Source organism: Pristis pectinata, chromosome 24 (genome assembly GCF_009764475.1).
Source record: "Pristis pectinata isolate sPriPec2 chromosome 24, sPriPec2.1.pri, whole genome shotgun sequence".
Lineage (NCBI taxonomy): Eukaryota > Metazoa > Chordata > Chondrichthyes > Rhinopristiformes > Pristidae > Pristis > Pristis pectinata.
Window position 1 is genome coordinate 12,708,575 of NC_067428.1, and position 25,982 is coordinate 12,734,556.

Below are 25,982 nucleotides of genomic sequence, written 5' to 3' on the forward strand. Positions count from 1 at the left end.
AGCAGACACGAGATTTTTTTCCTTACATTTTATAGAAAGATAGAAATAACTGAATTGGACAAAGATATAGGAGACCAAAATCCTCAGATTTTCAAGTGTATTCTCAAGCAAAAAGATCAAATAATGTGACCAGTTCTGAAGAACCTACTTTATAGTTTACAGCACCAATAAATAGGTGATCAAATTAGTCGGATCAAGAAGTCAGAATTGGAAGTTAGTTTGGTCATATGTTATATGGTGTTTATTAATCAATAAAAAGTGTCACAAGTTAAAGGACGCTATCAAGCTAAGATATTCTATGAAATATAACAGTTAGTTCCACTCATTTAGGAAGCAGCAGACAGTTCCAAGAATGCAACCTTCAATGAAGGGTCTCAACCCAAAACGTTGACTGTCCATCTCCCTCTACAGGTGCTCACTGACCAGCTGAGTTCCTCCAGCAGTTTATTTTGTATGGGGGAGGTTCATGGGCATGAGAGAAAGAAGGAATGATAGAGGAATTGGGGGGGGGGGGGGGGGGGGGAGGAGAGGGAAGGTTGGGAATTAATTAGATACACTTTGAGAGCCAGATTTGACTCAAATGGGCCAAATAGCCTCCTTCTACATCATAACAAAAAATGGAAAAAAATATTTGAGCTACAAGGAACATTTACTGACCAAGCAGCAGACTTTACAAACAAAAAGCAAGGTTTTGAATTAGTCAAACACCTGGTCTCTGCCTGTATAAAGCACACACAATAAAGTGTACCCTTAGATGCAGTGCATCGAAAATGGAAAAACATTCACGAAATGAAACGTTGCTGATATAAAAGCAGCTCTAAGGAGCTGTTACATGCACCCCAGTTGCTCTACAACTAACAAAGCACATTTGCAACAAACACCTGCTTGGAAGTTTACATTCATTGTTCATTATTAACCCAAGGGCAGAACTGGCAGAGAAATGTCACAATCTAACGTGCAACCCACACTCCACTTAAAGGGTAATGTCAGAATTAACTGCACAATGAACACAGAGGATCAACAGTACATATAGTTAATAACACAAAATTTACTTAGACCGCAATACATTTTGGCTGGGAGGGAAATGATCTTGTATGAATCAGCATTTTAATTTATAAATGTCCTTATGCAGCCCCTGTTATTCTATCAGAAGCCACACAGTGGCTGATAAATCAAGAAGCTGTTCACTCTCTCAGAGAGCAATCCGAGAAAAATCACCTGGTGATTTTTCATTCAATTAATTTTAATAGAATACCCAACAAAGCCACAAAAAATTATAACAAATGAAAGTCAAACTGTGTCATTAAAATGGTGGGAGTTACCCCCCAGCATCTGCCCTGACATTTAACCCTCTACTGAACATAGATTTGGTCATTAATATCAAACACAAGGCCGGTGTGTGAACGCTGGTAGAGATCTGGATATATTAAAAGGTGGAATATTGGAACCCATACAAAAATCCATTGGAATAGACAAGTCCAAAGGGATCAAAGACATGGACTCAGAACAGGAGATGGCAATAAAAGATTTGTTATTAAATATATCCACCACTTTTACATGAAAAAATGTAGAATTGAATATTTTATACTTATTTCTATGTCTTCCAAATAAGCTTGTTACATTCTATTATAATAAATGATGAACCAAGAATTACAGATGCACAACAGAAAAGTGAAAAGGTACAAGTTACTTGTGATGTAAATTACCAGCCAAACCATACTTTCCCAACTAAATGCTTCTCCTTATTGTTGAAAAATACCCTTAAAACTATTTTCTGTTTAATTCAATACCTGCACAAATTCCACACCATCACAAGATTATCTTTCCCTCCCGAGATGAAGTGGCTGCTGTCATCAGTGAAGCGAATGCATGTCAGCTCCTGATAATGCCTAGACAGTGTGAGCAGAAGATTTCCAGTAGATACCTGGGGGAAAAAAAAAACAATATATCAGCTTCCAACCCATTTAATTTAGTTTCAAGAAGTATTTACAACAACTCAGAATTTATTGTGGATGCAAGATGAATGTTTCCTGGTCTCCAGGCACAACTTCAATATACAACTATATAAATCTGGGCTATGTTATTTACCTTTGCACACAGTCTAAATAAAAATATATATTCTGATTATTGCTTCATTTGTTATTTCATCCTCCCAATGATTCAGCTATAATCAATTTCATTTTATCTGTAATCTTTAAAGTAAACACTTCAATCCAGCAAACCATTCAATCTATACCATGCTGTATTTGAATGCAGTGTCATCATTATAGCTTCATTCAAAATACCTTCACTATTATTAAGTTTATTATTAAGTTTATGCCAAAAAAAACCTTTATCAAAATTAACCTATGAAAATACTGCTCCAGGTGAACTTCAAATACTTTCAATTCTCTGTAAATTAAGAATTCCATCAAAAGAGCATGCTATTAAATAAATAGCCCATGTATTATTTCCAAAATCAGCTATTCTTCTCACCCTACAGCTCTTCCAATCTCATCCTACTCTTCCTCACTCGCTCAGCCTTTTAATTATAGTCTCCCCTCACTACCTCCTGTGTGAGAGACTATTGCCAGTAGACCTTTCAGGATCGCTCCATCACCTCTGGAACCCAGCTCCGACCAGTGGATTCCCATTTCCACTTTGTCTCCTCAGGAGAGATGCTGGAGGATGCTCAGGAAACTATGGAACAAATGCCACATATTGCAAAAAAAAAGCTTGGACACATTTATAAAGTTTTCTGGGTACTTCACTCAAAGTTCTGTGTAAATGTGACTTCTGCTATTCCAGTACTGCTCCTACACCAACATTTACCTGTCAAAGACGAAAGCCATCCAGCTGTGTCCTGGCCACAAAAATTACCGATCCAATTCAGCTCATTACCACCCCACCAGCCTACTTTCATGGTAAAGTGATGGAAAAGATCATTGACAGTGCCATCTAGTAGCACTTATTCATCAATAAGTCATCCATCACTAAGGACCCTCACCTTCTGGGACATGCCCACTTCTCGTTACTACCATCGGGGAGGCAGTGCAGGAGCCCGAAGACCCACACTCAACGATTCAGGAACAGCTTCTTCCCCCTCCACCATCAGATTTCTGAACGGTCCATGAGCACTACCTCATTATTCCTTTTTTTTCTCCCCTCCCCACACTATTTGTTTTTGTAATTTATAGTAATTTTGTCTTTGCACTGTACTGCTGCCACAAAACAACTAATTTTACCTTAAAAGTCAGTGATAATAAATCTGATTCTGAAGCTTGCTCACTGATGCCCATTTTAGTTTTCCCCCAATACCATTCAGTTCCAGAGCTCAATACAGCTTTGGTTCAAAAATGCTGATTTCCAGAGATGGAGAGTGTGATGGGCCTCGAATTCAACATGGCAGTTTATTGTATAACAGCAAGCAAATTTTTTTTCTTTTAATTAATTCAAGGGATGTGGACTTGGCAGGCTGAGCCAGCATTTAATTGCCCACCCCCAGTTGCCCTTGAGCAGATGGAGGTGAGCTGCCTTCTTGAACTGCTGCAGTCCTCGAGATGTGGGTATACACATTATGCTCTCAGGTAGTGTTTTTTTTCCCACCCCAGCAGTGAAGGAATGGCGATATACTTCCATGTCCCAGGAGGGTGTGTGGCTTGGAGGGCAACCTCCAGACGGGTTTTGTTCTTTGTAAAATTAAAGCAATGGAAATTGGGGGTTGGGGGAAATTTTCTTCAGTGGCTGGGAAGATAGGTGTGTTGTTACAGGCCAATAACTAACAGCAGCATTTATTTCCCTAGAATGTATAAGAAAGAAACCGCGCAACATAGTATTATTTACACAGCCTGAGCTCTTCAATGAGCTGGTCATGTCAGCATTGCTCAGGAGGGACAAGTAACAAAATATAGATAACTGTGGTTGAATAAATGTAAGGTCTTTTTCTTTCTAATAGTCATTCAACCTAAAAAGAGTTCAATTTTATACTGAAAATTCATAGCAAGGTGAAAGAAAATGACAGAAATGGAAAATAAAAATGACAATCAATACTTTGGTAGTTGTCAATAACAAAAATAAAGTAAGTAGCACACCTGGATATAATTCAAAAAGTCAAATCTCGTGAGGGACAGTAGGGGAAAGATACAGTGGCATGCAAAAGTTTGGGCACCCCGGTCAAAATTTCTGTTACAGTGAATAGCTAAGTGAGTAAACAATGACCCGATTTCCAAAAGGCATAAAGTTAAAGATGACACATTTCTTTAATACTTTAACCAAGATTACTTTTTTATTTCCACCTTTTATAGTTTCAAAATAACAAAAAAGGAAAAGAGCCTGAAGCAAGAGTTTGGGCACCCTGCATGGTCAGTACTTAGTAACACCCCCTTTGGCAAGTATCACAGCTTGTAAACACTTTCTGTAGCCAGCTAAGAGTCTTTCAATTCTTGTTTGGGGGATTTTCACCCATTCTTCCTTGCAAAAGGCTTCTAGTTCTGTGAGATTCTTGGGCCGTCTTGCATGCACTGCTCTTTTGAGGTCTATCTACAGATTTTCGATGATGTTTAGGTCAGGGGACTGTGAAGGCCATGACAAAACCTTCAGCTTGTGCCTCTTGAGGTAGTCCATTGTGGATTTTGAGGTGTGTTTCAGATCGTTATCCTGTCGTAGAAGCCATCCTCTTTTCATCTTCAGCTTTTTTACATATGGTGTGATGTTTGCTTCCAGACTTTGCTGGTATTTAGTTGAATTCATTCTTCCCTCTACCAGCGAAATGTTCCCTGTGCCACTGGCTGCAACACAAGCCCAAAGCATGATTCATCCACCCCCATGCTTAACAGTTGGAGAGGTGTTCTTTTCATGAAATTCTGCACCCTTTTTTCTCCAAACTTCATCAGTCCACAGAACTTGTTTCCAAAATACATCACGCTTGTTTAGATGTTCCTTTGCAAACTTCTGACGCTGCATTTTGCAGTGAGGACGCAGGAAAGGTTTTCTTCTGATGACTCTTCCATGAAGGTCATATTTGTGCAGGTGTTGCTGCACAGTAGAACAGTGCACCACCACTCCAGAGTCTGCTAAATCTTCCTGAAGGTCTTTTGCAGTCAAACGTGGGTTTTGATTTGCCTTTCTAGAAATCCTACAAGCAGTTCTCTCAGAAAGTTTTCTTGGTCTTCCAGACCTCAACTTGACCTCCACTGTTCCTGTTAACTGCCATTTCTTAATTACACTACGAACTGAGGAAACGGCTAACTGTAAATGCTTTACTATCTTCTTATAGCCTTCTCCTGCTTTGTGGACATCATTTATTTTAATTTTCAGAGCACTAGGCAGCTGCTTAGAGGAGCCCATGGCTGCTGATTGTTGGGACAAGGTTTGAGGAGTCGGGGTATTTATAAAGCTTTGAAATTTGCATCACCTGGCCTTTCCTAACAATGACTGTGAACAAGCCATAGCCCTAACAAGCTAATGAAGGTCTGAGACCTTGGTAAAAGTTATCTGAGAGCTCAAATCTCTTGGGGTGCCCGAACTTTTGCATGGTGCTCCTTTCCTTTTTTCACTCTAAAATTGTACAGAACAAAAATAATACACTAATCTTGCTTAAAATGTTGAAAAGAATATTTCATCTTTAACTTTATGACTTATGGAGATCAGTTCATCTTCTATCACTTAACTATTCACAGCAACAGAAATTTTGACCAGGGGTGCCCAAACTTTTGCATGCCACTGTGCTTCAGTGAAAAATGTAAGTTTTGAGGCAAATAGAAGAACTCATCATTATGACTTTGGAGTTCACGGAGATGGAACATGAGGACGAAGCCTGAATTCCAATCAAGATGGATCATTCAGAGTCAGAGGAAGAAAAATACAGTAATGGATTCATTTAAAGGAGAGGCATCATCAGAAGGTGGAGAGAAGGGATTGAGAGAGAGCTTGGCATTTAATAGTCATTGAAGCTTGATGGTCTTTGCTATCTGAAAGGGACAAAAACAAATTGTCATTAGAACAAGATGTGAAAAAGGATGATATGGGACTGAGAATAAGGTCAGTTCAGAAAGAGAGTTGGCATCATCAGAGGGAGGAAAACTCGCAGCAACACAGTAGAGGGCATGGAATTCACAAAGCAACAGAAACCATTGTTGAAGGAACATTGAATTTCACGTGTAAAGAATCAGCAGTGGGGAGGGGCACTTTGGAAGAGAAATCCTTGCAATGTTGTGACAAAAATAAGGGGAAAGATAGCGAAAAAGTATGGAAGAAATTAAAATTCAGTCTTTTCTTTGCTTTTTGATAATTCTAACATCATCCAAGTTGCCTCAGTTATGAACCTTCAGCTATTCAACTTTGCATTTCATAATTATAAAAGAGTAAAGGCAAGCCAACATTAAATCTTAGAGGGGATTTGAAACTGCAGCAAGGTTCTTCAGGATTTGAATGTGCAGAGACTGCCACATTGTGGTTACTTTGAGGAGAATCAATTTACAAAGCCTGATATTTTATTCATTAGTGAACTTGCATTCAATTTCATTCTAACAAGTAACAACCTTTTGCAATGAAATCAGAGAATGTTGGAAGCACTCAGGTCAGGCAGAATTTACAGAAAGAGTAACACAGTTAAGGTTTCACGTTTAAGATCCTTTTTCAGAAAAGCTTTCTTCAAATTCTGTAGCAAAACTGACCACTTATATATGAAAAACACAAAATGGAAAGGTTACATTTAATTAGAAGTGTTTCCATGATAACATTATGTTTTTATTTCAACACAAGATGCATAATTTAGATTGAAAAGTTAATTTTCCCTAGGAAATCCTGTCATGCGGAGCTCTCAAAAATTTTATAAAGCTTAAATCCACAAAAGAAAACATAAACCAACAAGTTTGTCTGCTTTATTTCCCCACGCATTATTTCTATATAAACATCGTCCAGTCAGTAATTATAAATTGAAAATTAACAGTTTATAGCACAAAACGATGAACAGGAACTTTCATGTTTACCTCCCACAAGTAGATGCTCTCTTCAATCCCAGCCGTAACATAAAGTCCATTGGGTGACACAGCAAGGCAGGTAACAATCCCAGGACAGACTATCTTCTGCTGCAATTGATCCTGAAACAAGAAGGTGAAAGTGTTTATCAAATAAAACTCTGCAACCACTTTGAACTGATCACTCCACCCACTGTTCATCAACTGTACCTATTTATTGAAGATCTGCACTACTACATATGAACAGTTTTATGTGAATGTTTATTTGTGGCATAGAAACTTAATCCTTATAGGAGTATAGATTGCCATCAGTGCTGATCAGTTAAGATTCACCAACAGCAATTTAATTTGCAGATACATTTTAAACAATGATACAAACTTAGATGCAGGGCACTTAGAAAAATCCAAGGTAATCAGGCCAGTCAACATGCTTTTGTAAAAGCGAAATCATGTCTAATCATTATATTGGAGTTGATGAAGTAACGTGCTGTAAATAAAGGGAGACAGTAGATGTACAATATTTAGATTTCCAGAAGTTGTCATAAAGTGATTCAAAGCTATTTCAAAAACAATGCTCACGATAATATTCTGTCATGTCTTTGGTCATTCATTTTAACCTGCCTATATCCTCCGAAGTATCTCTGTATCCTCCTCACAACCCATGCTGACATGCAGTTTTCTTTTAATTATCAACAAACTTGCAAATATTACACCGATTCCCCTCTTCCAAATCATTGATAACTTCCAAGACAGTGCAGCAAAAGTTCACCAACTTGGCTGCTGGAAGATTGTGGGTTTACATACAAACGTGTATATGAATATAGAACCAGGAGCTGGCCATCTGTTCCTCCAGCCTGCTCTGCCATTTAATAATATCATGGCTGATCTGACTGTGAACAGCTGAGGCCCCAGAACATCCATGCAACATTCCATCAGTCACCCTCCCAAATTGGTGTGGATAAAAGACTGGCTGGAAAACAGTTAACATAGTTGGCAAAATGTAATTAGTGTTGTGCCTCAGGAATTGGTGTTGGGACCTCAACATTTTACAAATTATATAAATGACTTGAACGTTCTGAAAATTTGGACAAAATGTTGTGATGACACAAAAATAGGTGGTAAAGCAAGTTGCAAAGGAGGACACAAAGGAGCCACAAAGGATATACGCAAGTCAAAAGAGTGCATAGAGATCTAGCAAATAGAGTTTAATATGAAAACATCTATTTTGGCAGGAAAATAAAAGAGTGGCATACTCTAAGTGATGAAAGATTACTGAGAAGCAGAGTGATCAGAGTGCCTTTGTGCATGATTCACAAAAGGTTAGTATGAAGTAATATAAGTAATTAGGAAAACTAACAGAATGTTATCATTTATTGCAAAGAGAATTCAATACAAAAGGGAGATACTTCAGTTATATAGGGCAATGTGTGTTCACATCATATATGTCTTGACATGGTCGATGCAGAGAGGATGTCTTTTCTTTGAGGGGATCTAGAATCAGATTTATTATCCCTGACTTAGATGACATGAAATCATAGTTTAAAACTAAAGGGCGACTCATTTAAGACAGATTAGCTGATTTCTTTTCTGAGGGTTGTGAATCTTTGGAACTCTCTTCCTCAAAGGGCAGTCTTTGAATACACTCAAGGTAAAGATAAATAGAGTCGTGATAAAAAAGGGAGTGAAGAATACCCTGAGCAGAAGGGAATGCAGTGCCAATCAAATCAGATGATGGAGTTGGCTCAAGGGCCAACTGGTCTACTTCTACTATTCCATGTGGTATGCAAATCCATCGTCCCAAGAATCAAGCTGGTGAACCTTCACTACACTCTATCCTTTTTTCTTTACAAATTTCTCAAAAGAAAACCAGTATGCAATATTCCAGGCACAGTCTCATACAGACCCTATATAATTCCAGTAAGACATCTTTACCCTGCACTCAAATCCACTCACAACAAAGGCCAACATATTGCATTCCCCTCCTAATTGCTTACAGATCCTGCATATTAACTTTCAGTGGTTCGAATACAAATACACTCCAGTGCCTCCAAGCACCACCACCCTTCAAATCTCTCACCATTTACAAAAATACTGCTTTTTATTTTCCAGCAGAAGTGATAGACTCACATTTTTCCTCATAATATTCTGTTATGTCCTTGGTCATTCACTTTAACCTGCCTATGTCCTCCAAAGCCACTCCATATCCTCCTCACAACCCATGCTGACATCCAGTTTTCTTTTAATTATCAGCAAACTTGTATATATTACACTGATCCCCTCTTCCAAATCATTGATAATTTCCATTGCAGTGCGGCAAAACTTCACCAACTTGACTGCTGGAACATTGTGGGTTTACATACAAACATTTACCACTGTATATGAATATAGGAACAGGAGTTGGCGATCTGTTCCTCCAGCCTGCTCTGCCATTTAATAATATCATGGCTGATCTGACTGAACAGTTGAGGTCCCAGAACAGCCATGCAACATCCCATCTGTCACCCTCCCAGACATGAACATAATTAGTTTATTCCTACATATTGTTTTTTGACTGAGAAACCAATCCATACCAGCACATAACTCCAATCTTATGTGCTCTAATCATGTGGTAACCTATCAAAGGCCTTCCAAATGTTCAAACACACTGCAATGAGGTTCTCAGTGCCTTGCATTCTGATTGATCTTAGGTCAGGCATTCACATGTCAGTAAGGATGTAATATTTTTTCCAAGACAGCTTTCAGAACAACCTTGAAGCATAATCACATGGCAAGGTATTCAGAGTGGAATGTCTGTTTCTGAAGTCTGGTATAGGTCATGCAAACAACTGGAACTGACTGCTGAAGCTGCTGTCCTGAGAGAAGACAATGCTGCTGGTTTGCATATCCTGCAAGGGAATTTTGGGGACTTTGCAGGTTTTGGTGATACCACTCCAGTGCTTTGAAGTGCCTGCTATACGTAGCCCATTTTTCTGAAGAATGTGGGGAATCACTTCTGTCCAGTAGACCATCTTCATATTCTTCAAACATTCTTCATCAGGTGGCCCAAGGCTGTGCGAAGACATGTGCTGAATTTTCTCAGCTTTTGTTAAAAGGTAATGCCCAAGATGTGGAATGCGATTCAAGGGTCAAGTTAGAACATAGAAAACCTACAGCACAATTCAGGCCCTTCGGCCCACAAAGCTGTGCCAAACATGTCCCTACCTTAGAAATTACTAGGCTTACCCATAGCCCTCTATCTTTCTCAGCATGTACCTATCCAAAAGTCTCTTAAAAGACCCTATCGTATCTGCCTCCACCACCGTTGCCGGTAGCCCATTCCACGCACTCACCACTCTGAGTAAAAAACTTACCCCCAACATCTCCTCTATACCTACTCCCCAGCACTTTAAACCTATGTCCTCTTGTGGCAACCATTTCAGCCCTGGGGAAAAGCCTCTGACTATCTACTAGGAACTTTGTTTTCAGAAAGGAAATGATAACTGTGGCGACAGGTGACGTAGGGCCTGTTTTACAGATGTTTAATGCAAGGCTAATTCTGTCATACTCTTAGTGAACAAATCAGCAACAGCCCCCAAGATAGGACACGCACAAGCACACTGTAGCTAAATAACTGAGGCTGAAGTGACATTGGTTCTAAAGTTTGAACACTTTCCCAACCATCCTGTGGAAGCTTGTTAGAGACAGACAAGACAAATCTACAGCTTGAACACCAAAGGTCCACCTTGCTGGGTGCAAATAACAAAGAGCTCATCGAGGATGGCAAGTCAGTTAGTGCTTACTGAAGGGTGCAAACTAAAGACAGTTTTGGTAAAGGAGTTCTTCAATGAAAGTGTCCTTGACTACATTCCACAAAACATTCCGGTTCAGTCTCACTGATACCTCAGCCGACAACTGGTTGCAAAAGCAATAAGCCAACTGATAAATAATAAAACCTCTGGAACAGACAACATCCATGCTGAAGTTCTAAACCTTGAGGGAGAGAAGCTTGTTACATGGAATTTGGGCTCATCTGGGAAAACTATGCCAGTGACCCAGAGACATTGTAGCCTTGACCATCAAGAAAGGAGACAAAACAAAATTTTGGCAACTACAGAGCAGTCACCCAACTCTCTATCATAGGGAAATACATGATGTAGCTCCTCCTCAACTGCCACTTTCCGGCATAAAAACAGCCACTTCTTGAATTACTCTGGACTCTTCTCATTACTACCATTGGGAAGGAGGTACAGGAGCCTGAGGACCCACACTCAACGATTTAGGAACAGCTTTTTCCCTCCACCATCAGGTTTCTGAACGGTCCGTGAACCCATGAACACTGCTTCATTATTTTTTCTTTGCACCATTTATTTGTAATTTATAGTAAATTTTACATCTTTGCACTGTACTGCTGCCGCAAAACAACACATTTCATGACATACAAGTCAGTGATAATAAACCCGATCCTGACTCTCTCCATCAAGTGCAACAATGGATGTGACCTCCAAGAAAAATGCAGTATCAATTACATAATGGCCTCTTTAATACTTACGGAAACTTAGTTGTCAGCCTAGGACTTCTCAAACTTGCCTACCTTCAGAAACTCACTTCAGTTCTACATCTGCTATAGGATGACATGCAAACCAGAACACTGACCAACAGATCCCTCACGAACGTGATCCCAAAGCAGACAAGGATCTAGTAAGGCTGTGGCATCGCCTATTCGCCCCCTTGTCCTCCAGTCCCCCTGCCCACGTACCATTCCTCTCCAGTGCTTTGCCCATGCTCTCTTCCCCCTAGAGTCTCCGAGCCACATTTCATTACCCTTCCATCCAGTCCCCATCCCCGTGTTCTTCCAACCTCTGTCCCCTTTCTCTCTTTACCCCACATCCCGCCTGTTCCTACCCCCTCCCTGAGACCCCGCCGGTACTTCCCGCCCCACTTACAGCCATTGAACTTGCTCACCTTCCGCTGCAGTTCCCACACGTTGATGTAATTCTTGCCGAGCTGCGCTCCCAGAAGATACTCGCCGCCTAAAACGCACAAGGTTCGAGCCGAGGTATTGCCGCCCCGGTAACTGGTGAGCGTGGTCCCGGAGCGTGGCTCCCACACGTTGCAGTTCCACAGCGAGCCCCCGGCATCGCAGCTCAGCACCACCTCCAGCACGGCCGCCATCTCACGACCTTCCCACAATCCCCGCTGCTAACGAGCAGCGCGGCAAGAGCGGCGCCGAGCCGTTGCCCGGGTAACGACGTGGCTGGGCCAGGAGACAAATTGAGTTCGAGGAAATTTAAGTACAGCATTCCGTGCTTGTTTGGTAGTGAGGTAATATCAGAAGTTAGATTTATAAAACTAAAGTGAACGAATGAAAAAGTGCTGTCAGAGGACGGGGATAATCCCCGAGCCTTCAGAGACAACGGGAAGGTGAAGCGGGCGTGTGGAGGAAATACATCTGCACCCGTGGGTCAGGTAAACTGGAACAAATTTAAAGCCGGTGCTAAAGAATATGTAATGCGAAAAGTGATCAACATGATAAGGATTTCCAGAGAGGGTAGACAAGGAAGAATTACCTTGGAATACTTCAGGAAAGTTGGTTGTAACATCATATTGTTTGTTACTCGAACAGGGAGCTCAGTCTGTCCATTTCCCTCCGCAGATGCTGCCCGACCTGCTGAGTTCCTCCAGCATCTTGTGTGTGTTGCTCCAGATTTCCAGCATCTGCAGTATCTCCTGTCAAATTGTCTTCCTCATTTATATGTAACCCAGGGCAATCAGTAGCCCGGCCTCCCTCCTGCAGTCTCCAATGGTTAAATAAGCGATGGATTTTTTTTTGGTTTGACCACCTGATATTTAAAGTCTTCCAGTAAACCCGTGGATAATACAGCAACAACCACTGATCAATAACTAAGTTAAAAGAAAGGGAAAGCAGTATTGAGTTTTCGATCTGACGCTGACCAAGACAATTCACCAAAAAGCGAAATGCGGCGAATGCTGGAAATCTGAAATAAGCAAAAAGCGCTGGAAGTACTCAGGAGGTTAGGCAGCATTTGTGAAAAGAAACAGTTGACGTTAACTCTTTTATTCTGCAGTGGTTTTTCATGTTGCCATAAACTTAAGTTAATTTTAAAAATGGAAAGACTATAGTTAATAATTACCGTTATATTATATTATAATAATATTAATATCGTTAATAATTACCGATAATGGAATCAGTTCCACTTCCACTCTCTTTTCATCACTCATCCAATGCTCCACACAGTGCGCTCCATCTCCATTCTGTCTTCTTTCCACACCTCTTCTCCTTCCTTCCAGTGGTTATTCTGATGATTATCCTCTTTCAATCGCCTCTCCCACCTCACTCCTTACCCACCTCTGCTCCGTTTCTTACTCTCTACCCTGCCCGCCTTTCGGTTCTTCATTTCCCCTGCCTTTCCCACATCACTACTTCTTCTCACTGCCTTTTCTCGGTTCCCTCTCCACCCTTTCCCTTAATCTTCCCATCTCCTTTTCCCAAAACCTCGATCCCTAGGAAATGTTGTACCAAATTTGTTATATTTAAAATAACAGGTGGTTTTGATATTGGAGTTTTCAATGCTAAGTGGTAGCTAACAAACCCTAGCTACTTAATTAGTTGGATGCACCGACCATTGGGTAAGTAAAACTCCGATTCCAAAGACGTACGGGTAGGTTAATTGGGTTTAAACGGGCGGTGCGGACTCGTTGCGCCGGAAGAGCCTGTTACCATGCTGTATAAATAAAGTTTAAATCCGCTATCCCACCATTTGGAAATACAAATGGTTTGCCATCAAACTCACCAGGTGTTTACTGCGCTCTCTTCTGATTCACCAGAGCCCCATTCCCCAAGCTCCCTTCTAATTTATCAGGGCCCTCTTTAAGCTTACTGGGTTCACCAGAAAAATCTATTATAGTACAAGGGACCCCAGGATTACGGGGGGTTGTGTTCCTAGAAGTTGGTCTGTGTTGCGATTTTCCATAACGCGAAGCCGCGCCGTCTGACAACCGTGCGTGAAGAAATGCTGATAGTAAAAATGTTTTATTTATTTACTTTTTTCACATAAATTATGTGACAGTGAATTTTATTCCGTATCTCAAGTTTTTGGGTTGTGATTTGTGAACTCTAAGGATGAATTTCCGTTACCCGAACAGCCGTAATGCGGGGGCGTCGCTTGTCAGACAATGGATAAACTGTCCTTACCCCGAACCCCTCTGCATTAGCGAGACCAAGTGCAGACTAGGCGACCGTTTTGTAGAGCACCTGCACTATGCCCGCAACGGCCGTCTTGAGGGAGCTTCCAGTTGTATGTCATTTCAATTCACCTTCCATTCCCACCCTGACCTATCTGTCCTCGGCCTTCTCCACTGCCACGGTGAGGCCAAGCGCAAGCTAGAAGAACAGCACCTTGTATTCCACTTGGGTAGCCAACAGCCCAACTGTCATATTGAACATCAATTTCAGGTAACCCATTCACCCCGCGTTCCTTTCCCACATCCACTCGTCCACCCAGAGTCTCTTTCCCTTTGTTCACCTTTTTCATCCTTCTCCCATCATCACCTAGGCTCATCACCTTTCACCAACTGGTTCCATCTGCTCATCACCTACATATCTAGCCACCTGGGTTTCTTCTCCCTCGGTTCACCTTTTCTATACCTTTTGCCACCTGGTTCTATCTGCCTTCTCATCTGGTTCCACCTATCATATATCACCCTCTGTCTCAACTCTTCCCCTCCCCCCTCCTCACTCCCACCTGGTTCCATCTGCCCCTCCCTCTCATTTCTATACACTGTTATTTTCCCTCAACATTCTCAGTCCAATGCAGGGACTTGACCCAAAATATCAAGCATATCTTTACCTCCACTGATGCTGCTTGATCCACTGTGTTCTTGCAGAAGTTTATTTTTTTACTTCAGTCATGGAGATTATTTTCAGCCTCAATCTTCTTGGGGCTTATGCTCTGATATCCTCACTACCTGCCAAATTTATGTCATCTTCTTTAAAATCTACCATTGTAATCCAGTTCACCAATATGCTGAAGACACCCAATCCATTGCTTCTCAAACTTCCCCACTCACCAACTCCATATCATCTTGGAGACACAAGAGACCACAAATGCTGAAATCTGGAGCAAAAAAATGAACCGCTGGAAGAAATCAGTGGGTCAAACGGCAGCTGTTTGCTGCATAGACCCCGCATTAGGACTCATTATATAAACAAGTTCCACCAGGTGCATTAGAGTGATAGTGGAGGGGAACTGGTTGGATTTTTGTTCCAGAAAGAAACGGAGGGCCTTAAGACCTTCCTGATGGGAAATGGAGGTATATAGAGAATGGACATCCATGATAAAGATGAAGCAGTTGGGACTGGGGAATTGGTTAGGCAAGAAAAATGGTGGAGGGCATGAGTGATGTCCCAGATGTAGGTAGAAAGGGACAGGACAAGGGGAGATGCAATGAAGTTAGGGTATGAAGAGATAAGTTTGGTGAGGTCAGTCCTGATGCAGGGTTTTGGCCCAAAACATCAACCATCCATTTGGCTCTACATAGTTCTTCTTCCAACAGTTTATTTTTTGCTTCGTCTGTCATATTGTTTGCCTGAAAACCAAAACCCTGTACAGGATGAGCAAAAACTTCCTCCAACTAAATACAGGCCATCCATGGGTTAAGAACAATCGAACAACATGTCAATTTTGTCCATAAGTCAGAAAATACACAAAATCACTTGATATGGTAACCATACCTTCACAGTATTGAAATGAATGGTGTTGATGAGGGCCAATTAACATAAACCTGATGGCATCAACATTGATTTCTTTAACTTCCAGTAACCCCTCTCCTTTTTTTACCACCCTTTTCCACCCCTTCTTCCTCATTCCTGTAGCCCCCTCACCCCTTCTCTTTCCCCTCCCCGATGACCTGCCCACTACCTGCCTCCTAATCCCCACCTCTTTCACTTTATTCCATGGTCTACTGTCCACTCCTACCAGATTCCTTCTTGTTCACCCCTTTGCCTCTTCCTCCTATCACCTCTCATCTTCTTGCATCATTCCCTTTCATTCCCCCCTCACCTGGACTCACCTATCACCTGCCAGCTTGTGCTCCTCCCCCTCACCCTACATTTTTGTTCTTGCTTCTGCCCTCTTCCTTTCCAGTCCTGATGAAGGGTCTCAACCCAAAATGTCAACTGTTTATTTGCCTCCATAGATACTGCCTGACCTGCTGAGTTCCTCCAGCATTTTGTGTGGTCAAAATGTATTCATTGTCTTCCTCTGCCTGGTTGTAATGGTACAGAATCAGAATGTCCCAGACTCAATGGCTTGTTTCAGTAGGCTTGAAATATCAGTGGATGTTACATTATTTAATAGAATACCATTGCACAAGTATCAATAGAAGCGACCGCTTGTTACTTTCCAAAACAACTGTCTTAAGTGGTTTCCCAGGCTGAAACTGGCAGCTGTATTCTTAAGAGATAATGGTGTCTGATTACCGCAAGATTACAAATAAACAGGTTTCCCCCCAAAGACTGGTTTTCATTTGGATTTAATGATATTTATGGGAGTTTGCTCATATTTACAGCTGTCCATAAGTCAGGCATTTGTAACCCAGAAGGACCTGTATGTGGGACATCCAAGGCATTGTCTTTGATCCCTCCCAGCAACTCTATCCTTCACCAAAGCAACTGATGAAGTGGAACCAGGCAATTTGACTCACAATGAGCTTCCAGTCACATATGTACCCTATCATCAAGAACACCACTTCCATCTGCACAACTTGACTTCACTCTACCCTGTCTTGACTCATCTCCTGTTAAAACCCTTATCCATCCCTTATTATTCTTTCATCTTAGTATTCCAATACTTTCACGACTAGCTTTCCACATGAGCCTCCATAAAGCTGACTGTATACAAAATTCTGCTGACTGTATTCAAATTCATACCACATCCTGTTCAAAGGATTTTTAACACAATAAATGGAATGATTTGGAATATTCTGATAGGGTGGAGGAAACCTATTCAAAAATAGCTTTCAAAAAGGAATTAGATAAATATCAGGGAGATAAACATTTCAAGGATATGGGGAAAAGCTGGAAGGAGGATTAACTTGATTGTTCTTTGAAAGAGCTGGCACAGAGTTAATGGGTTGAATAGCCTTGTCCTTGTGATTCAGTGGATTTTCCCAATTGGTATAATTTTTGTAAGTATTTGTCTATCTCAGACGACAACTACAAACTGAAGCTTGAGGTTTTCAGTATTTAACACTTGGAAATAGGCCTCCATTAAACATTTTGTTGTTGATTGTGCTGGCATAAGAAACTGTTTAGGTTACACTACAAAGCATTGACTCAAGCTGATGTGCAATGCAGAAAGCACTGCACAGGCTTTTCATGAACAGGTTATTCATCTTACATACATCAGGATGATGTGTATTTGATCTTGGAGGGATTACAATCACATTCAAGCATGTATTTATTCAACGTTCATGCTCATGTACTTCCAGCAGGTTTGTGGTTCAATGGATTGGCATAGTTAACATACCTAGAGATATCCTCTATGTACCAAAGCTCTTCCACCGTCATCCCAGCTGCAGCAATGTAACACTGTTTTGACTGGTAAAGAATTCATTTGAAATCAATGGGAAGTCTACTTTTTAACTGTGAGGTTGAAAGGATGAACAATACATGGACCAGAGAGCAATATATAGTATGTGGGGTTCTCTTATATCTGCCCTCATCAATGGAGTTGTGTAATCATCTACGGAACTTGCAGAGTCCCCAATTATAGGTATACCTCATGATCTAGATTTGTAATGATACCTTACTGCTAACTCAAATGATAACTGTAGGATTTTGTTTTTTTTTAAATTAAGCAAGCTAATAAAGGTCGATGTTTTCTGAACCCATATTGTTCTGATAGTCTTCACTCTGGACACTTTAGAATTGATTTTTCTTAATATAAATCCAGCTGGTAAATTTGTCATTTTAGATGTAACAATAAACTATATATTATGGCCAGAGCCAAGCTTTTATTTTAGCAGCTTTACAATATAATCCTTCCCTGTAATACAGTAATACAGTTTAATTTTGTTTTCTTCTCTATTCAGTGGTTAAAATAAGCACTTAAGCTTTTACAGTAACACCAGTCTCTTCCTTTAAATTATTTACTGGAGCTATAAACATAAATATTAAATCTGTTATTTGCATATTATTCAAGACAACCATAATATTTTTTGTGCCATTAGACAACTGTTGACCTTTAGTGCACTTATATACAACACAATTTTGTTCAGAATTGGGAGATATCTTTCATCAAAAAAATGTTTTTATGTACAATGGCTTGAAATTTGCAGTTGAAGGGAATTTTATGGTTAGGTACTGTTTTTAGTTCTCTTAAGTACACAAGTCTTGCCCTACAAACAACTTAAGATTTTAATCAATCTACTCCTGTCAGCAGGAGTATATATCAGGCTACCATCATCTTTCCTATTTCTAATACGAGGGGTCAAGCTCCACCCTTTAACCTTTTGGTATCTTAATACAATGAACACAGTCCTACTCATCTGAGGAATGAAGACAGACTAGTTTTTTGTTTATATAAAAGGACCCAGCCCTCCGAAACCAAGTTTTTTTTCTAGAGCTGAAACAGCAGCTGAATATTTATATCTATGACCTGTTCCATGACTTAAAATATAATTTCTCTAAGGGCATGTCCTTTATATCTCATTTTCAATCTCATTTAGCTTTCTTTTAAAAGCCTTCTTCCTCTGAATTTCATCCATTCATTAGATTTGCTTTTATATCAATCACAGTAATAAATAAATACCTGCTTAAGTGAGAGTTTCTTCCCCCTCTCCCATTACCTTGGTGGCTAAGTTCAACATATATTGTGGTACTAAAAGAACAATCAAAAGCTGATCCCTGGAACCAACTGTAGTTTTGAAAATAACTACAGTTGCAACACTATATTGGTCCCAGTGCTCCTTGCTATGGAAGTGTAGGAGGGATAGTGAGTGCAGAAATTAGACAAAGTTCCTGCTTCATCTGTATCCAATAACATATGCCACAAAGTATGTAAATGTATACACAGAGTTATACAGCATGGAAACATGCCCCTCAGACCAAAACATCCATGCCCACCAAGATACCTACCTGAGCTAGTCCTGTTTGCCTGCATGTGGTCCATATTCCTCCAAACACTTCTTATCCATGTACCTGTCCAAATGTCTTTTAAATGTTGTAACTGTACCCAACTCTACTATTTTCTCTGTCAGCTCATTCCATATACCCCCCCTCCCTCAGTGTGGAAAAAGTTGCCCCTTGGGTCCCCTTTAAATCTTTCCCCCTTACCTTACTGCTATGCCCTCTAGTTTTTGACTCACCCACCCTGGGAAAAAGACTCATGATTTTATACATTTCTACAAGGTCACCCCTCAACCTCCTTTGCCCCAGCCTATCCATTCTGTCCTTATAAATCAAGCCCAGCAACATCCTTGTGAATCTTTTCTGTACCCTTTCCAACTTAATGACATCCTTCTTTTATCCAGGCAACCAGAACTGCACACAGTATTCCAATTATGGTCTCACCAATGTCTTGTGCAGCTATATCATAATGTCCAAGCTCTTGCACTCAATGCCCTGACCAATGAAGGCCAGTGTGCCAAACACGTTCTCCAGCCTGTCTACCCATGTTGCTACTTTCAGAGAATTATGTATTTGCACCCCTTGGTCTCTCTGTTCTATAACACACTCCAGGGCCCTGCCACTTACTGTGCAAGTCCTGCCCTGATTCAACTTCCCAGAGTGCAACCCCTAAAAATTGTTCGAGTTAAATTCCATCTGCCATTCATTGGCACTTTTCCGGTTGATCTAGATACTACTGTAATCTTAGATAATATGTAATGCACTCCGAATCAGGCTGTATGTTCTTCAGTCAAGCTAAATGATGTTCATACTCTCGATTCTTGAGCTCCCATTCTTAACTTTCTCAAGGGGAAGAAATTGGGAAAACAGACAAGTTGTTTCATTTAGACCATTATTTTGCATTGACTGGGTTTAGAAGATGGCTAAAGAGATATTGCTTTTAATTTCTTTGTTTTTAATTACAGTTGAGGAAAAGTAGAGGTTGAACAGAAAGGACAAAGTTATTTTTGCATTTGTTAAGGGTTGTCATGCACAAAACATTGTAAATGTAGCTTTGAGCTCCATATATAAAGGGAGATAAAATCTTGTTAAAGTGCAACATTGTACAAATAAACATTTCTGAGGGGTTGAATCGTGGGTGTCCTGGAAAATGTGAAATAATCATTTGTCAAAGCTTCCTTTTAAGAGCCTCCTCATTTCTCTTTTTTGCATCAACCTCATGATGGAAAAGTCAGATCACAACACCAAACTGTTCACTCTAGCTTACCACAAGTGCTTAGCTTGGTTATGTTATTTATATCCAACCCTAAAGTACGAGTATCCAAATAGTCGGCACCCATTTTAAAATCACCACCATAATTAAAGATTCAAATTTTACCCTTCTAGAAAAAACACATGCCCAATTAATTTAGTATTATTTTATATAAACTACAGAAGAATGCAAGATTATGAAGTGAATATTGGGTTTGAAAGCTCCCATTCCACCTGCCACTTTATATATAGTGTTTCCAAATTGTACAGCTGATGTGATATATGGAATATTAGAATTAAAAAGTATCCCAAAGTATCATACATTATCTTATACTTTGATTTTATTGCAATTTCTCATTATGCTAGTATAAGTATTCATCATTTTAAAAGATGTATACCAATAAATGTGTACAAAAAATTTACATATCTACACTCATTAATCCAAATGCACAAACATAACATTTATAGTAACACCTGCAAAAGCTCACTGGGTAAATACATGCAGTGTATCCTATATACTAATATATTTCCACTTTAGCAGCTCGTTTTCATACTTAGACTGTGCAAGTCAATTAATTTTAGCAGTTGAGTTTATATCTGAGGTGTAATTTTATAAGTTCATACCACCAACAGCTTTTAGCATTAGCACGTATTGGAGATTCACATACCTGCTCTTCATGATATTCCAATTAAATGGTTAGAATATTAGGAGCATGTGGCCAACCCTCTGATGGTATTGCTTCGGTTACTTTAGCCTGTAAGCTACTGAACAATAATTGCTGGTTGCAGTAAGATGAAATGTAGTTAGGAGCCATGTTTAACTATCCAGGTGTTTTCAGTAAATATACCTGCATAACTTTGGATAGTTGATAAAACTAAGACTGTAAGTGGTCATCTCCTGGGGAGGGAACACAAATGTAAGAGGGTAACTTATTCAGAAAAAAAATAAACGAATGAGTGTTTTTTTATATATATAAATAGAAGATGAATTTGCATGACTGTCTTACAGGCTTTAATTATAAATTACATAAAGACAAGCATAATGGTGACACCAGAATGACTAGTTTGTTACTGACATTAAACTTGTCCATCATGGCACTGATTTGCAGAGACAAGTACAGCCTTAAAATGAAGCTTTGAGAAATGACCATCTGCATCAAAATAAAATTATAAAATCCTTGGAAAAATTATTTCCGATTGCCTTTGTTACATTAATGGCCAAACGATCCATTTTGCTTAAATGGAAGGATCCAATACCCCCTACTACTTTTCAATGGTTTTCTCAAACTATATCACGTTTAAACTTGGAAAAAATTAGGAATGGTACTGTTGATCCTCCGCTTAAATTTGAAGATATTTGGAGTCCATTTATTCAATATTTTCACATGATGTAGATCCCTTTTCAATAACTTTCCAATTTAGAGGAATGGAGTTGACGACATAATATTGCTCTGTTTCTATTGAGAAATTTCACTCCCGTTTTTGTTTTTTTTTGTTTTTTCTTTGAAATTTTTTGGTTTAGTTTGGTTTGATATGTTGTTTATAATTTTTCTTATTGATTTGGGGTTTTTTTCTTTCTTTTATATACGTAATAAATCTTTTTCTTTCCTTTCTTTTATATTATATTCATTTACTAAGAGATCGTGGGATCTACAGATTTTTTTTCTATTTTATTGCTCCCTATGATTATCTATGCTATGATTGTTCTCCTGATCTCTTTGTATTACATATACAAACATCGATGTTATATATTAATCTGTATTAATTTGGAAACTACTAATAAAAGATTGAAAAAAGAAGAAAAATTATTTTCAGCTCTGGGTAAATTGGTTACGCTTACAATCCTGCAGTGAAGAGTGCTAATTCTGATGCAGACAGGAATTGCACAGTTACCTGAGTTTATTTACTTCAATACTGAACCCCATGCCAAGAAGGAAGATGACATGCTGCTAATGTTGGGCTTTGTTGAAATGATAAAGCAGACCAAACAGTGGGAGTCAAATGGACAAGCAACAGGAAGCTCAGGGTCACCCTTGTGGACTGACAGTGGTGTTTTCTGAAGATCATGCAACCTGTTTTTGCTTTACCCAATATAAGAGACAACATTGTGAGCAGTAAATGTAACAAAACGGAATTGGAAGCAATGCAGGTGAATCATCGATTCACCTGGAAGAAATATTTGGATACATATATTGAAGCTTAATCGTCTTTGCCATTTTCAACACAATTATTTGGATGCCTTTTATGGTGGGAGATCCGAAGAGGCAAAAGGGCAGGTGTTGCATCTGTAATGAAGGAATGTGGTTGTTGATGGAGATGGAAGAATGAATCAGGGAATGACAGAGGAAATAGTCCCTTTGGAAAATTGAAAGGGGGAGGGGAAGATTTGCCTGGTGGTGGCATTTTGTTAAAGATGGTGAAAAGTACAGAGGATGAGCCACTGAATGAGGAGGCTGGTGAGGTGGGAACCCTATTCTTGCTCCAAGTGGGAGGATATGTTTGCAAGCAGAAGTGTGGCAAATAGAACAGACTTACTTAAGTAACCTGTTAACTATGGTAGAGATGAAGCTACAGTTAAGAAAAAAAAACCTCAGTAGCACCTTTGTGGAAAGATTGTCTGTTTCCTATGGCAGGGATGTCTTAAACTAGAGGCCATAGGTTTAAGGCAAGAGGGAGGAGGTTTATAGGAGATCTGAGGGGTAATTTTTTTCACCCAGAGAATAGTTGGTATCTGGAAAGAACTGCCAAAAGGAGGTTGTGGAGACAGGAACAGTTAACAGTAACAACTTTTAAGTGGCACCTTGACAGGTACTTGAATGAGCAGGGCATGAGGAATATGGAATTAATGCAGGCAAGTGGGATTAGTGTAGATAGGCATGACGGTCATTATGGACGAAGTTTAGACCATAAGACATAGGAGCAGAATTAGTCCATTGAGTCTGCTCCGCCATTCAATCATGGCTGATTTATCTTTCCCTCTCAACCCCATCTCCTGCCTTCTCCCCATAACCTTGACGCCCTTACTAATCATGAATCTATCAACCTCACTTAAATATACCAACGACTACAGCCATCTGGGGCAATAAATTCCTCTTCATCTCTGTTCTAAAGGGATATCTCTCTATTCTGAGGCTGTACCCTCTGGTCCTAGACTCTCCCACTACTGGAAATATCATCTTCACATCCACTCTATCTAGGCCTTTCAATATTCGGTAGGTTTCAATGAGATCCCCCACATCCTTCTAAACTCCAGCGAGTATAGGCCCAGAGCCATCAAAAGCTCCCCATACATTAAACCTTTCATTCCTGGGAGCATTCTTGTAAACCTCCTCTGGACCCTCTCCAATACCAGCACATCCTTCCTAAGAAATAGGGCCCAAACCTGCTCACATTACGCCAAATGTGGTCTGAGCAACACCTTATAAAGCCTCAGCATTACATCCTTGCTTTTATATTCTAGTCCTCTCGAAATGAATGCTAACATTGCATTTGCCTTCCTTACTACTGACTCAACCTGCAAGTTAACCTTTAGGGAATCTTGCACTTGGACTCCCAAGTCATTTTGCAACTCCGATTTCTGAATTCGCTCCCAGTTTAGAAAATAGTCTATGCCTTTATTCCTTCTACCAAAGTGCATGACCATACACTTCCTTACACTGTATTCCATCTGCACTTCTTTGCCCCTTCTCCCAAACTGTCCAAGTCCTTCTGCAGACTCCCTGCTTCCTCTACCTTGCGGTTTCTATGCTGTACAACTCTATGTCTCTGAGAATATAAAGAAAATAGGTACATATTAAAACTCAAAAAGTTTATCGAAGTAATATTCTATGCCATGAATTCTATGGCTATGTCACTGGCAAAATCAATCTGCAAATTGTAAAGTGGGAAAATCTGTGGCAAAATGCACACACAGTCTAAAACACACTAACAGTTTTTATTAACAGTTTAATGCTGAATGTGGGTGCTTAAGATTACCAACATCTCCAACAATTATGCATGATGCTATAACAGGATACAATTTTTCACCAAAAGATGAAAAACAGTAAAAGTCAGAACTTTTTAAATTTATTATCAATATTTTAGCCAATTTTACATTTGCATTTTTTTATCCTTTTAAATATCCAGAGGGTTAAATACAAGTTGTCATAGTTATAAAATGTAAACCACTAGTGATAAGTCACATAACACCAGTACAATTGAGAAATGTGAACACAAAACAAGGCTGTGGATGAAAGGGATAAAAAAAAAATCACATTTTTATAGCTGAAGCTTTGCATAAGTGGTTTTCCTGAGTTGGGAAATTTACTTTCCTGTTCTAACCCGTTAGAATAAGTAACATTTTAAAACAAATACATAATATTCAGTATTTATAAACATTGAAAATAAAAACTAAAGAGATAATCATAGCACAAAATAAAACTGGAAGCTGTATTTGTGGAAGCTTATTTTTGATTTCTGTCTTCATGTTTTCATCACAGAATAAAACGTTTGTATTAATATGTCTCTTATTACTGAATTTCATTTTTATAATTTTTCAATTTACAGTTGCAAGAAGGAACACACCTTTTTGCATTACTTTGATACTACTCTCTCAAGATCTATTTACATTTTGAATTATTTTACTCATCAGACTATTTACTAATATATTTTTTCCAATAATCCCATTATAGACATTTAGGTTTTAATGTGGAGTAAAACATTTCCAATAAAGGGCATCTTTATTTTTGTCTGTTATGTAGTGGCATTACATTTTCATTTAAAGAATGGAAAGAAGCTATTCAACTACACATGTGTGACAGTACTCACTCATCAATTGGAAATGTCTTCTTTATTTTCTTGCTTACTAGATTTAAGGCTGATAGTTTGTTTAGCTCACATTTTTCATTTCTCATTTGGCTGACATTTCTCATTTGCCTAGTCACTTGCTTAGATTAAAATAGGCTCCCACAAATAGGTCAAGGTATGATTCAAAATTGAGAAAAAAGGACATGAGGTAAGAAAGGGCCTGCACAATATTTGATTTCTACAATCACTGAAAGATATACAGCAGTTAGTTTTCAAAAACCCCTGAGAATCACAATCTAGCTTCTAATATTCAGCACCAGATTGTAAACAGCACATTGACACAAAAGTATATATTTAATAGTCATTATTCATTCTAATTCTAATCAATTTTCTATCAATATAGCATTAATTATTAGCATGTACACGGCAAGGACAAGTGGACAATATCAAAGCTGTATGTTCTATAGTGCTTTTGCTTTCTTTAAAGTGTGTGTTCATGTCTTTGGTATACAGCAATTATCATCCTTAATGAAATTAATAGTAGATTATGAAGCAAGTATGAAAAGTAAAACCTAGTTCTTCAATATTTAAATCCAATGATTAAAATAATATCTAAAACCCTTCAACTTGCAGTAATGGCATTTCGTCACATACTGCAAGAAATTATTCAAGCAACTGGGTTTATATTTTGACAATAATCAAAATAATCTGCATGATTGATTCTCTTACACTATAGTTTCAAGATGGAAAACAGCTTAATACAGTACAGGTAAACATTTCAAGTGTTGTTTGAGGCATGCCTGCCAAAATCTGTTAAGATACATTAAGCAAATCTACAATGACCTGCTAGAGATATTTGCCTG

General features: G+C 39.3%; 1 protein-coding gene across 3 annotated transcripts in view; it reads right to left on the reverse strand.

Annotated features, from left to right (window-relative positions):
• The window catches only part of wdr18 (WD repeat domain 18), a 127,894-nt gene extending 115,771 nt beyond the window's left edge, over nt 1-12,123 (reverse strand). For 2 of the 3 annotated variants that reach the window (XM_052037780.1, XM_052037781.1), the window contains exons 1-3: nt 11,898-12,123; nt 6,969-7,079; nt 1,791-1,924 (exon numbers count right to left, since the gene is read on the reverse strand). In XM_052037780.1, the coding sequence (XP_051893740.1) occupies nt 1,791-1,924; nt 6,969-7,079; nt 11,898-12,107 (455 nt within the window). In that variant the 5' untranslated portion in view covers nt 12,108-12,123. The remainder of the gene's footprint in view (nt 1-1,790; nt 1,925-6,968; nt 7,080-11,897) is intronic. The other variant, XM_052037779.1, reaches the window with a different exon arrangement.
• Nucleotides 12,124-25,982: the final 13,859 nt, after the last annotated feature.